Below are 15,379 nucleotides of genomic sequence, written 5' to 3' on the forward strand. Positions count from 1 at the left end.
CTTAGAGTTTCCTTTTGCGAGGGTGGAGACATTGCTTTTACCGGAACTCAGACGTTAATCACTCAGCTGGCCAAATTACGCAAGATTTTACTTCAGGGTTAACAGAGATTACTGTAAAATTAACTTCCACCTGCTGCAACAACTCACATGGACAGTGTGTGTGTGTGTATGTGTGTGTGTGTGTGTGTGTGTGTGTGTGTGTGTGTGTGTATGTGTGTGTGTGTTAATCACAGTAGGGTGTGGTCAGAGTCTAACTGTGTTTGCTCTTATTATTATTTAAAGGGTAACTTAAATCAATAGCAGGGTAAGCACTTAGAGAGATAACACACAGACAGGACTACAGGTACCAGTGTTTGGACTTCTGAGAGCACTGTTCACCTCCATGTGATGTCAGCCTCTCTTTAATATAAACACACAGAAACACTGGAGAAATGAGCTACATCAGTAGTAATGGGTGTGGATAGAGGCACACGCACTGGAGAAAAGCTACATTCAGGATGCAATGTCACAACACCACAACTCTCTGTGTGGTCACTAATGGAGCAGCAATCCTCTGTGCGATGCCATAACCAGCTGTCAGTAAAATGAGTATTATTGTGGCTCTGTTAAAATTAAAATGCTTTTTTTCATGTGACTGAAGATGTTGTCGAGGAAACAGTACTTCTGTTATTTAGCTGCTTAGCAACAAAATAATGAAATTCCTATTTTCTAAAAAGAGTAGTCTGCAGGACAATATTGTTCGCTGTACAAACCAATGATACATACCATATTGTTATTGACTGTATGTTTTGTTTTATCCCATGTGTTGTTTTTAATCGCACTGCTTTGCTTTATCTTGGCCAGGTCGCAGTTGTAAATGAGAACTTGTTCTCAACTGGCTTACCTGGTTAAATAAAAACATTAAATAAAAATATACACACACGACTTGTTGCTTTATCAGTGTATCTTAATCAGTAGGTATAATTTCCCTGATCCACTTGTCTATGCATGGGTGATAATCCGTTATCATATCTCATGTATTATGTACAGACCCTGGCCGTGACCCTACACTCACAGGGTGTCTCAGGGGGAGTTGGGATATGCAGGACACACAATAGGACAAATGCTGTACCAAGAAGTGCCCTTCTTTGCAAGCCATTGGAAAACCTCACTGGTCTTTGTGGTTGAATCTGTGTTTGCAATTCACTGTTCGATTGAGGGACCTTATAGATAATTGTGTGGGATACAGAGATGGGTAAGTCATTTAAAAATCATATTAAACACTATTAATGCACACAGAGTGAGTCCATGCAAGTTATTATGTGACTTTTTAAGCACATTTTTACTCCTGAACTTATTTAGGCTTGCCATAACAAAAAAGGTTAAATACGTATTGACTCAAGGCATTTCAGCTTTTCATTAATTTGTAAAAATGTCTAAAAACATAATGACAATATGTGGTATTGTGTGTAGGCCAGTGACACAAAATCTCAATTTAATCAATTTTAAATACAGGCTGTAACACAAAATGTGGAAAAAGTCCAGGGGTGTGAATACTTTCTGAAGACACTGTTATAACACTACAGAGCACAATGACCAATGAGTGAGCCCTGGGTCTAGGCACCAATCAGCATCCCTCAACACCTTTAGACAGGACACTGGTCCATAAGAGAGTTCAGGGTCACAGCTATGGAAAAACCCACTCACATTGCCTTTGAGGGGAAATAAAATGGAGGAACGTGGGCGAGTTTCAGCTGTAAAACTGTCGGTCACAATAGCCAGGGTTAAGAGGTGCTGAAACACATGCTGGTGGAAACAGGCGAACACACACATAGGCAAACACACACACCTAGGTTAGATAACCTTCCCTGCTACCAAACGTCCACACCTGACAAACAAACAGCACCTGGCAGAGAGAGAGAGAGAGAGAGAGAGAGAGAGAGAGAGAGAAAGAGTGAGAGAGAGAGAGAGAGGCAGGGATGGATGGATGGAGAGAGAGAGAGAGAGAGAGAGAGAGAGGGGCAGGGATGGATGGAGAGAGAGAGAGAGAGAGAGAGAGAGAGAGAGAGAGAGAGAGAGAGAGAGAGAGAGAGAGAGAGAGAGAGAGAGAGTAGAGAGAGCCAGAGAGAGAGAAAGCCAGAGAGAGAGAAAGCCAGAGAGAAAGAGTACATCCAGCGCCTGAACAGATGAAGGGGAGGAAAGAGAGTGTCCTGTTGTTATGTCTTTGTAGTGGCCAGAGTGGCTGTATCAGTTCTGACATCAAAGCTCCAGGCAGAGGGAGGGATGGACAGACAGCAGAGAGAGGCCTGGAAGCCATATGAAAGAACAGGGAGAGGTGAAAAGAGGAGGAAGAGAGACTTCAAAACAGATCTGGAAAGAGAGAGGAGGAGTCGAGAGTAAAAGAGAGCATTTTGACGATTGATGCACTTAAAACGGACACTACTGAAGAAAAGGAGAGTGTATTATACACATTATACACTGTTGACCAACAACAGTCAAAATATTGTATTTACGTAATACAGCTATAACACTCTTAAAACAATGTTCTTTCTACATTCTGGTGTTTGTTTATTTCTGTCTTCATCCCAAATGTTATCAATTTGAACATCTGGACATTTTGTTTTTTTCTACTCTAAGTGATTTTGTGTCCGTTTCACGAAAATACACTAGAGTTATAGAAAGGGATAACTTAGGGATAAGAGAACACAACGTAGCCTGAACCCTTGCTGAACTAACACAAACCCTTCAATGAGCTGTGTGTGTGTGACGGTGAGTGTGATAAAAGCCAGAGAAAACATTGATGCTGTAGTGATTGTGGAGAGAGCTACATTTACATTTTAGTCATTTAGCAGACTCTCTTATCCAGAGCGACTTACAGTAGTGAGTCCATACATTTTCATACTGGTCCTGTGGGAATCGAACCCACAACCCTGGCGTTGCAAGCGCCTTGCTCTACCAACTGAGCTATATAGGACTACGGGACTGGATGGAAGTAGACCGACTCCCTCTCTGGCTCCTACCCCAGGGACAGGCCACCCTAGAGGGGATTAAATCGTGCTCATCTTCCCTGGGCTGGGTAAAGCCCCAGATTACCCACTGGTCAGCATCCCTTCTAGGTCTGCCAGTCTGGCTCTGGTACTCCAACCACAGATAGAACCAGGGATGAGTGTGTGTACACTGTATGTCCCTGTCGGATGGTCACACAATGTTTGTGGGCGCGCATCTGGACTGGATGATGGCAGAGCACTTTGTTAAAGTTTTGTGCGTGTGTGTGTGTGTGCATTCTCCATACAATGTGCGTAGGTACTACGTAGTCTCACTGTAAAAGGCCATCTCCCCACTGACCCAGTTTGACAAGAAAGACATGGATTCAGAAAAGAGAGAGAGAATGATAGGGATAACCTTTGATAGGAAGACAAGAGGCAAGGCACCCTCACTCTCTACAACTGTACACGTTTAGATCCAACCCTTAATCCTACAGCTCTCACGGGCTTACCACTAGACTGGTTCTACTGGACCGTCTCCTAACACACACACACACACACACACACACACACACTAGGATTTAATCCTTACATCAAAAGAAAAGAAGGGGGAAACCGGCTTTCCGTTGACTTTAAGTCTTACAATACAGTACAGCGTCATGGTTCAGCCATCCTACGTCAGCATGAAATCAATTTCCGATGAGACAGATTAGGAGGTTCTTCCCGTTAGGAACAGTAAATGTTACATAACAAAGTCAGAATATTAGCATGGAAGTAAGAGAAAAAGTCATTGGGGTCACTTTTCCCTTTTACCAGTGGTGACGGTTGGGTTTCTTTTCCACATTGTGACCTATTGTACACACAAAGGCGCGCGCACACACACCTCTTTCTAACTCCACGTCTCCTGGCCTCACTTCACTCCATGCTGCCATCTCTACCGGACAAAAGCCAGTCAGGACGTTATGAGAATCCACAAACTCTTTCCCACCAAAGACAGCCAATGGAAGCAGCCAGACGGGTTCTAAAATGCAACCAAGGTCCAATGACAGAATGGAGGAAGCAGCAGAGCCATGGCTCTGGGGGGCAGTGGGAGAAAGAGTCAGTGTGGGCATCTCACGGTACCTCAGACCCCCCAGGGTGGGTGAGAGAGGGATCCAGGCCATATCAGGGCACAGAGGGTGAGAGAGGGATCCAGGCTATGCCAGGGCACAGAGGGTGAGAGAGGGATCCAGGCCATATCAGGACACAGAGGGTGAGAGAGGGATCCAGGCCATGCCAGGGCACAGAGGGGTGAGAGAGGGATCCAGGCCATGCCAGGGCACAGAGGGTGAGAGAGGGACCCAGGCTATGCCAGGGCACAGAGGGGTGAGAGAGGGATCCAGGCCATATCAGGGCACAGAGGGTGAGAGAGGGATCCAGGCCATATCAGGGCACAGAGGGTGAGAGAGGGATCCAGGCCATGCCAGGGCACAGAGGGGTGAGAGAGGGATCCAGGCCATGCCAGGGCACAGAGGGTGAGAGAGGGACCCAGGCTATGCCAGGGCACAGAGGGGTGAGAGAGGGATCCATGCCATGCCAGGGCACAGAGGGGTGAGAGAGGGATCCATGCCATGCCAGGGCACAGAGGGGTGAGAGAGGGATCCAGGCCATATCAGGGCACAGAGGGGTGAGAGAGGGATCCAGGCCATGCCAGGGCACAGAGGGTGAGAGAGGGATCCAGGCCATGCCAGGGCACAGAGGGTGAGAGAGGGATCCAGGCCATGCCAGGGCACAGAGGGGTGAGAGAGGGATCCAGGCCATGCCAGGGCACAGAGGGTGAGAGAGGGACCCAGGCTATGCCAGGGCACAGAGGGGTGAGAGAGGGATCCATGCCATGCCAGGGCACAGAGGGGTGAGAGAGGGATCCATGCCATGCCAGGGCACAGAGGGGTGAGAGAGGGATCCAGGCCATATCAGGGCACAGAGGGGTGAGAGAGGGATCCAGGCCATGCCAGGGCACAGAGGGTGAGAGAGGGATCCAGGCCATATCAGGGCACAGAGGGGTGAGAGAGGGATCCAGGCCATGCCAGGGCACAGAGGGTGAGAGAGGGACCCAGGCTATGCCAGGGCACAGAGGGGTGAGAGAGGGATCCATGCCATGCCAGGGCACAGAGGGGTGAGAGAGGGATCCATGCCATGCCAGGGCACAGAGGGGTGAGAGAGGGATCCATGCCATGCCAGGGCACAGAGGGGTGAGAGAGAAGAATAACAGTTCTGTTACCTCGTTCTCCACTGCTGTAGGTCAACAGGAGGAGAGAAGGAGCCCCTTAACCCTAGTTCTGGTCCGTGTGTGTGTGTGTCGTTGGAAGCAACATGTGAAACCAGTTGAAAAGGTGGGTGTACAGGACTAAAAAAACATGGCTGACAACATGAACAACAAATTAGAGCCACATCAGTGTTCCTCCTTACTATGTTATAAACACTACTTTAGAGACACTTTGATCTCAATCTATGAAAAACACTTTAGCTATCATCATTACCATGAGGCAGGTATGGGTACTATAGCTATCATCATTACCATGAGGCAGGTATGGGTACTATAGCTATCATCATTACCATGAGGCAGGTATGGGTACTATAGCTATCATCATTACCATGAGGCAGGTATGGGTACTTTAGCTATCATCATTACCATGAGGCAGGTATGGGTACTATAGCTATCATCATTACCATGAGGCAGGTATGGGTACTATAGCTATCATCATTACCATGAGGCAGGTATGGGTACTATAGCTATCATCATTACCATGAGGCAGGTATGGGTACTATAGCTATCATCATTACCATGAGGCAGGTATGGGTACTATAGCTATCATCATTACCATGAGGCAGGTATGGGTACTATAGCTATCATCATTACCATGAGGCAGGTATGGGTACTATAGCTATCATCATTACCATGAGGCAGGTATGGGTACTATAGCTATCATCATTACCATGAGGCAGGTATGGGTACTATAGCTATCATCATTACCATGAGGCAGGTATGGGTACTATAGCTATCATCATTACCATGAGGCAGGTATGGGTACTATAGCTATCATCATTACCATGAGGCAGGTATGGGTACTATAGCTATCATCATTACCATGAGGCAGGTATGGGTACTATAGGCCATGGTGTGCCCACAGTAGACGCAGTACAGTAGCTGTCTAAACTTAGACTCTGAACCAGACTGAGCCCAGACCTGCTGTCATGTCCTTCAGTAATAGAGTGATTCCATGACAAGTATCAGACACACACAAAGGTCCTTGAGAAGCACTCAGGCAGACACACACACTCCACATGATAGCGTGTGAGAGTTGAGAGGCGAACGAGCAAAGACATGCACATCTATAAATATCAGAGAGGGATAAGGGGAGGAATGTGACCACTTTGGTGTGTGGATAGTGGTCATCAGCAGACATCTGAATATATGTGTCCGTCTAGGCAGTCTTGTAGTGTGTGTGTGTGTGTGTCCTAAGCTATCCGAAAAGGGAGGCCATACACTCCAATTAACCTTCAATACTGTTTGACCCACTTTCCACATTAAAATAACCCACACAACTCCCTACTCAAAGACAAAACCCTCTATATTTGGCACAGCCGTTTCTAACAAATGACAGAAATTGGCTTATTATATGGTAGACTTAAAGGAGCTAGATGTAGAATTTTTGCATTGTAATTTCAAAAAATATCCATAATATAGCTGCAGTAATAGTATAATTATATTTTTTCACAAACAAAATTATTTTGGACCAACACAAAATCGCATTCTAAAAATGCTGACTTTCTATTTGACAACAAAAGCCAGACCAGCTTCTGTTGTCAAGATGGGAAAACTGCACCCTCCCTCTCGTACATCGGCGTCACTAAAAGGCATGGTCATCTCCTACTCGAAGACAACGAACAATGGCAGACTGGCGCAAGCGGCCAATGTAGACATCGCTCTGTCATTTCCTGGTTGCTAAAATTCTAAAACACTTACTTAATTTCAGTTTATGTGAGAAAACAAGCACTGAATAGTTGTGTTGTTGATCTAGCTAGATGCATGAGGAGATTGAATGGGAAAGACAGGCACTATTTAATTCCATCTAATTACATAGTGCCAATTTCAGCATAGCTCAAATGGTAATACCAAGTTCATTAAGCAATAATCAGATGCTTTTATCTTTACCCAACTTGGGCCTATAGTTAACACATCATTGAGTATAGCCCATGTGGGAATTAAACCAACAACTCTGGTATTGATAGCATCCTGCTCCATGCCTACTGAGCCATCAGAAGCAACAGAAGTTGTTATTGTGTTGGATGAGGTTCAGACGTGGCAGTGACCTGTTTGTGAGGGCTGAGGTGCTAACAGGGCTAAACAACTAGGCTTTGCTTAACCTAACTCTTTATTCACTCAGGTGTTTCCCTCCAGAAAAAGACAGAGAGAGAGAGAGGGAGAGAGAGACAGATAGAGAGAGAGCGAGACAGATGGAGAGAGAGAGAGACAGATAGATAGAGAGATAGAGACAGATAGATAGAGAGATAGAGAGAGATAGAGACAGATAGAGAGAGAGATATAGAGAGATAGAGACAGATAGAGAGAGAGAGAGAGACAGATAGAGACAGATAGAGAGAGAGACAGAGAGACACAGAGAGAGAGAGAGAGAGAGACCACTGACCATGCCACTACAATGAACTCTGACACTCAGACAAACTCAGGAGCATGTGCACACGCACATACAAACACACATGCCCTTCCCAAATGTCAAGCCCCAAGCAGCTAGGGGCCCCTCTTGTTGCTATTCTCTTGCCCCTGGTGAGTAACGTGATCCATTCCCATGCAGAGATTATGTATACCGACCCACACCCAGAGTAGGGTATGGTATTGGCTAGCTTTAGCATAGCAACAGTGGCTTTGTCTCTGTACAAAATAATTCTCGTAGCACTAAATGACTCTAGACTTGCCTAGTCAGAGCACAGACTAAACTCAACTTTACTCAGTCGAATATTTCAATAACTGTAGTAATATAATAATAATAATAATTGTCATAACGAGCCTATTTTAATATATGATCAAAGTGTATGTGTGTGTGTGTGTGTGTGGGGGGGGGGGGGTAATAGAACCTAAGGCAGTCATTTAAAGCATGCCAGAGCTTCTCTTGGACACTAAAGCTCCACTATGTAACCACATTCCAGACTTCTCTCTCACACCTTGTCTAAAGCTTCCTGCCTCAAACTAGAAAAGACCTGCACTGGATTCACTAACCTCTTAGCTGGGCTTAAATAACACCATCACAGGTAAACTGATGTAGGGCCAGGTGTTTTCCCATTAGGAGCGGTAGGTAGCTTAGACTAGACTAGTGTTTCCCAACTCCAGTCCTCCAGTACCCCCAACAGCACACATTTTTGTTGTAGCCCTGGACAAACTCACCTGATTCACTGGAGGACTGGAGCTGGGAAACACTGGACTAAAGGATGGAAAGGGAGAGGCTGGCCAGCAACAGGAGGGTTGCTGGACCCGGTTGGAATCCCAGGTTCTATGGGGAAATCTGTTGGGGATTGAGCTGCTAACCGGGGACTATAAGCATCCACCCTGGGAGAATGAGGTTGGGTAATAACTATAGGCCTCCACCCTGGGAGAATGAGGTTGGGTAATAACTATAGGCCTAAGCCTCCACCCTGGGAGAATGAGGTTGGGTAATAACTATAGGCCTAAGCCTCCACCCTGGGAGAATGAGGTTGGGTAATAACTATAGGCCTAAGCCTCCACCCTGGGAGAATGAGGGTGGGTAATAACTATAGGCCTAAGCCTCCACCCTGGGAGAATGAGGGTGGGTAATAACTATAGGCCTAAGCCTCCACCCTGGGAGAATGAGGGTGGGTAATAACAGTTTGGGCTATGTGGTGGTATTTAGTATCATGTGGTATCTGGTTTATTAAAACTGTCTCTCTGGTGTATTGTCTTAACCAGTGGGTAGAGTATCTGGTATCACAGGCTGTGTAAAGAGTTAATAAAGTGGGGTATCAGATATCAGAGGGTTAATTAAGTGGGCTTTCTGACAACAAGTTGAATCTGGTCTTTGGTGTTAGGGAGTAAACATTTTATATGATCATATGATGACTGATTCCATTGAGTTCAGCATATAACCTATTGTATGTTACTCATCATACATACTCTATAAACTGTGTCTAACTCGTGTGTGTTACACTGGGGTGGAGGAGACAGCAGAGAATTTAGAGGAGAAGAAGTAGGCTACAGTCTGAGTCTACAACTGTTGGTGAATAAGTCCTCCTCAATGGGAGGTGGTCATGGTGTCTGGTGTTTTAGTTGATGAAGTCAGACAAAGAAAAGACTGTTAAACTGTACTTCCTCTTGACTAAGTTTTACACTGGAGGAAATTGAATTAGGATTCACCCAGGATTTTGACATGGGATGTAGATTCAAACATAAAGAGGTGTGTGTGTGTGGTGTGTAAATGCAGGCCAAAGCCAGGAGGAAATTCATCAACCTGACAACTAATGTTTTCTGAAATGGTCAACTCTGTATTTCCCAACAAGCTACTGAAGAAATGTAAATTAATCTAAATATTTGCCTTTTGCTTAAATAATCTAAATACAAATACACAACAGGAATACAGTTCCCTGGCAGATTCTAAACATTGACACACTACTAGTAGGCAGGTACTATCATGTAGTTTGCTGTGGTAAAAAGTTAAGTGTTATAGCAGTTTGCTTACTCAGTGGATTTCCTCCATATCAATGCAGCAGGATGACAAGTATATTTGCCTGGCTGGCTGGCTGGCACAAGGAAGCAAAACAACCAACACATGCCAAAGTCAAAGACAAGCATCAGCACGAAAAAGTACGAAAATGTATGCACTCACTCAGTACCTTGAGTCGCTCTGGATAAGAGCATATGCTATAAATAAATAAATCGAAGATACAATTGAGTCAGCTTCAACATAAGTCCCTACCCTCAAAATAAGATAGTGTGTGGATTTTGGAGGGACAACAATTAGGCTATCAAACAGGGAATTGATTTCACGTTCATCTTTGAGGACTGGAGACAGAAGCATTCGGCTTGTGAGAAGGTTGGTCGTTGGCGCGCCCGCTCCGAGGTCCAAATGTCGCTTTGAAGCTTACTTTGAAGCCCCCTAGCCACAGGCGCCCCAGCTCGCGCAGATGGTCAGTGCATTGCTGGAAATCGATCACATTTGACAGGACTCACGCCCGTAGAATAACCGTATTAGCATAACTTCAAACCTAACTCAAACACACGCCATGTGTTTAATCGACAGTGGCACGCCCTCCTCTTGTTTTTACCAATACTATGTGACAATCTGTTATTCATTCATTCAAATATGAAAAACCCCGTTAGCTATCCTCAAGTAGCTTACTGCATTATAAGAGTTTAAAGTAACATATCTTTTCTCATGATTAAATAAAATAATACTAATAGCCTCGTATTAATGGCTGCATCATTTTATGTTACAAAACTATCATTATGATGCTGTACACAGCATATTGGATACACTTATTACTTTTTAACAGTATGCCTAGGCTACTGTATACAAGAACTGCCCAATGATTTATAAACATCATTGGGACTGACTGGGTAGTCTAAAAAAAACTGCTTCAACAATATTTAGTGTCGAATGCAAGATAACCAAAAACAATATTAGGATCACACTTACGGATTTTGATTTTCTTGTGATCGAACTTGATGACAGCATTGTGTAAAGTTTCTAGGCGCACTTGAATCCTGCAGGATCTTTGAAATACCATTCCAGCCTCCATCTCAATCCCCAGAAATATGTCGCTTGCATTTCGTGATAGGTCGGAAAGTTGGTGAAGTATGTTTATCATTGTATGAGAGCAAACCTCATCCAACGCTGTAAATAAAACAGGCTTCCGAAGTTTGCGTCCATCCACCACTATGAAAGCCCCATCTTCTTCACCCAAAGTTTTGCCATCCCTCCCGGGCAACCGAGACACATGCCGCGGCTCCACGATTCTTTGGTGGAACGGCATTTTTTGACGAACTCCAGGGAAGACAAAACAACAAAAACTACGGTCACAAGGTTTCTACATTAAACCCCAAGAAACTGATTCAATGCTGCTATTGTTTGTGAAGCTACATGATCCTTACATCCCGCCATATTTTTCAAAGATACGAAATTCTGCTGTATGGAGACGTTGCTCCCAAAGTCTATTCAAATCCAACGAGATCCAGCAGAGGAAAGTAGGGGGAAAGTACGAGTAAAACTCGGAAAACTACTCCCACCTGTGGTAACTGGAACTGGAGTCTGCTTTCTGTATCTGCGAAACGGGGAAGAAACGTTTACCTGCCTCCCCCTGCTGCCGAGCTTAGGCAGGATGGAAAATCCGGACTGGATCCCTGTACAATGTGAAGTACAATGTGTGTCCAACAGCATTTATTTTCCACGGAAATGTGCATTTGGTTTTTGCCAGTTACAATTATGAAGGTGAAGATAGACATTGGACACTAGAAACATTCTAAACATTCTCTGAACATTGTTTCACTCACATACTGTATGTCCAGGGCTATTGTAGGCAACATTCCTGCCATTGCACACTCTGGTTCCCTGGAAGGTTGGACCCTAAACTCACGTCCAACAATAATTCCAAGGCTATTGTTGATAAGAGTCATTCAGATGTGTCTGAGTCCACAGAAGAAGTAAAAACTCTAGGCTGAATTTAGACAGGCAGCCCATTTCTGATTTTTTTCCACTAACTGGTCTTTAAACCAATCACATCAGATCTTTTCACATCAGCTCTTTTTCAGAGCAGATCTGATTGGTCAAAAGACCAATTAGTGAAAAAAATATCAAAATTGGGCTTCCCGAGTAAACGCAGCCTAAACTGAGCAGCGCAATGTCCAGTTGGCAGTTGGCAATCATTTCTATCACTCTCTAAACATGAGTTGTGTCCACCTCATCCGCCCCCTTGTGGTTTCAAGTGAACATAACAGCATAGTGAACCATCTTATTTTTGACTGGCAGTGTGGTAGATCAAGTTGCCATACTTGTTCATGGCATGTTGCGGAATGTCTACTATAATTCTAAATCAACCAACAAACAATGTTCAATGCTGTGTCTTCAACATCAACATAACCAATTGTGCAAAAGTTGCCAACCCAACAAGACAGGATTTCACAGGAGGCTTACTCTGCACTTCTCTTTCCTGGTGACATTTCTATCTCTATGGCAATTTCCTATTTGAATATGGAAAGGATGTCTGAATGGTTCTAATGTTAGTCACTTCCCCTCCTGTATCCTCCCTACAGTAAAGAGGTTTAGCTGGAAAACAGAATGTGGATGACGCATCTGTCACCGGAGCAGAAACATGCTTCAAGGCCAAACCCAATGAGCGCCATAAAATACCAATGAACTGTGTGACAATTACACAACTCCAGTGGCCTCACTTATAACCATTGCGTAAATTTAACACAAAATATCTGCTGTGCATTTCTGAAAAGACTGCGCAGTCACAAAAATACCCATGTTCCCCGTTATAAATCAGACCTGTCTTAAAACTGTGCGCGTGTGAACGAGCATTATAACTCTGCCTGAAAAACGCCGATCATTCACCTTTTATGGTGACAATAACGCCCTTATTTGCTGTATACTTTGGAAGTATTGGAATTAGGCCAAGACAGTATCTAAAGAATGGCGAACTTGATCAAATATCTGTGGAGGTGTTGACATAATGTTTTCTTTTGCAGTGACATTTGCAGTATCTGACAGTTTCTGAAAGACAAAAACAATTGCAGATTGTTGTGGACCTGTAAACAGATCGATTGAATGCAATGTTTTACATTAACTGTTTCCCGAACCTAAATATGCTGCACTGCCGACGAATTCTGAAACATAGAGCAAAAACGTGAAATTATAATAGCCTATCTAATAGGCCCAATGAAATGAGAGGTGTGCATGGTAATGTGTTGTATGGCTGGTTACAACCCAGGAATACAGTAGGTAAGGAAAAGGTGAGGAATTTATTCTCCAAAAGGTTAGGATATACAGTCGTGGCTAAAAAATATTGCCACCCTTGCACTCTTTTCAAGTAACTCACAAATTGTCCCTAAAAATAAGTTGAAATTGACCAAAGTATTTGGTCTCCAAAATTCTTTATTTCACTGTTAATATTACAGAACCTTTGTTTTTGATTCAGAACTTAATATATCAATTTAAAATCAGAAAATAAACAGAAATGGCATTGACAAAATTATTAACACCCTAGACTTAATATTTGGTAGCACAGTCTTTGGTCAAAATAACTGCAATCAAGCGCTTCCTATAGCCATCGATTAGCTTTCTGCACCTCTTTACTGGCAGTTTGGCCCACTCCTCTTGTGCAAACTGCTCCAGTTCTCCCAGATTTGAAGGGTGCCTTCTCCCAACTGCCGTTTTCAGATCTCTCCACAAGTTTTCAATGGGATTTGGATCTGGACTCATTGCTGGCCACTTCAGAACAGTCCAGCGTTTTGTCTTGAACCATTCCTGGGTGCTTTTTGAAATGTGTTTAGGGTCATTGTCCTGCTGAAAGACCCATGATCTTTCGATGGAGAACCAGCTTTCCGACACTAGGTCCAACATTGCGCTCCAAAAAGCCTTAATATTCTCCTGATTTCATGATGCCATGCACAATTTCAAGGCACCCAGTGGCAGAGGAAGCAAAGCAAACCCAAAACATCACTGAACCTCCTCCATGTTTGACTGTAGGGAGGGTGTTATTTTCTATGAAGGCTTCATTTTGTTTTCTGTAAACATTGAGATGGTGTGCTTTACCAAAAAGCTCTAATTTGGTCTCATCTGTCCACAGGACATTCTCCCAGAAGGATTTTGGCCTGTTCAGGTGTGTTTTGGCAAATTGCAGTCAGGCTTTCTCATGTCTCTCTCTCAGCAGTGGGGTCCTCCTGGGTCTCCTACCATATAACCCCCTTTCATTGAGTTGGCGACGGATGGTGCGAGTTGAAACTGTCGTACCTTCTGTCTGAAGGTCAGTTTGAATCGGTGTGGCAGTTGATCGAGGTGATTTCTCCACCATTCAAACAATCCTTCGCTGCAATCTTCCATCAAGTTCTCTTGTGGCCACGTCCAGGGAGGTTGGATACAGTGGCATTGGCCTTAAACTTCTTTTTTTTTTTTTTTTTTTTTTTGGGGGGGAAGGATCAGCTTAATATTGCAGATAGATTGTATCTTCTATCAATGTAATTGTCTGCATCACTTCCAATCCCCCATATTTTTATTTTATTTTTTATATATATATATATTCCCCTTTATTACTTTTCAACCCCACCATCCTTTCCCTACTTGGAGTAAATTAGTGAACAACAACGCCCAGGCCTCTACTTCCGGTCCATACTCACTATCTACACCTTATGGACAGAGTTAATTTTACAATAATTCTATATCTATATATATATATATATATATATATATATATATACATACACACACACACACATATACATATATATATATATATATATATATATATATATACATATATACATACATATACATATACACATCTATTTATTTTTTTTCTCCTGAACTTCTTCTACTCTCAACCTCTCCGATCATCTTCATGATGTCCATCCGGTTTGCCTCTAAATGCCATATCTTTCTAACTGTGCTCCTTCCCAAAAGCTCCCAACATACAACCTATATACTTATTATGGACACAGTATGCTTACATTATTAGCTATCTTTGTTATTATTTGTTGTTATTTGTTATTAGTCCCATCCTTCAACTCTATTCAATACCTCCCATCTATCTCTTAACACCATCCATATAGGATTTCTATTTGCCATATATATTTCAACCATACTGTGATGTTTTACAAAAGTTCTGAACCTTTCTATTCTCATTGCTTCTACAGATTGTGAATTAAAAATAAACATTTTTGCTAAAAGTATTATTATATTATTGATTGATTGACTATGACTTTTCAGATCACCCAGTAATGCTATCTGCAAGGTTAGTTCCAGGTAAATATTGCAATCCTTTAGCCATTCCTGGACCTGTGTCCAAAAACAAGCTACAAATGGACAGAACCAAAACAAATGATCTAATGATTCTATCTCTTCACAGCAAAATCTGCAGAGCTGGGAAGATTGTATCCCCCATATAAATAACATTCTATTGGTAGCAAGAATTTTATATAATAATTTAAATTGAAAGATTCTAATTTTTGAATCCGGTGTCGTTTTGCGTGTCAGTTCATAAACACTATGCCATGGGATCGGTACGTCAAAGATCTCTTCCCAACTATTTTGCAATCTATATGGGACTGCTGTCAATCCTTTGGTCCTTAAGTGAAACTGATATACTTTTTTATTTATCACAGTTTTCCTTAACCAATTATGTTCTTTAATGCA

General features: G+C 43.2%; 1 protein-coding gene across 1 annotated transcript in view; it reads right to left on the reverse strand.

Annotated features, from left to right (window-relative positions):
* The window catches only part of nhsl1b (NHS-like 1b), a gene marked incomplete at its 5' end in the record, with an annotated part of 178,540 nt that extends 167,537 nt beyond the window's left edge, over positions 1-11,003 (reverse strand). The window contains one exon of the mRNA XM_084149686.1: positions 10,667-11,003. Coding sequence (XP_084005812.1) covers positions 10,667-11,003 — 337 coding nt within the window. The remainder of the gene's footprint in view (positions 1-10,666) is intronic.
* Positions 11,004-15,379: the final 4,376 nt, after the last annotated feature.

This window comes from Coregonus lavaretus (assembly GCF_964263955.1).
Source record: "Coregonus lavaretus genome assembly, chromosome: 31".
NCBI lineage: Eukaryota > Metazoa > Chordata > Actinopteri > Salmoniformes > Salmonidae > Coregonus > Coregonus lavaretus.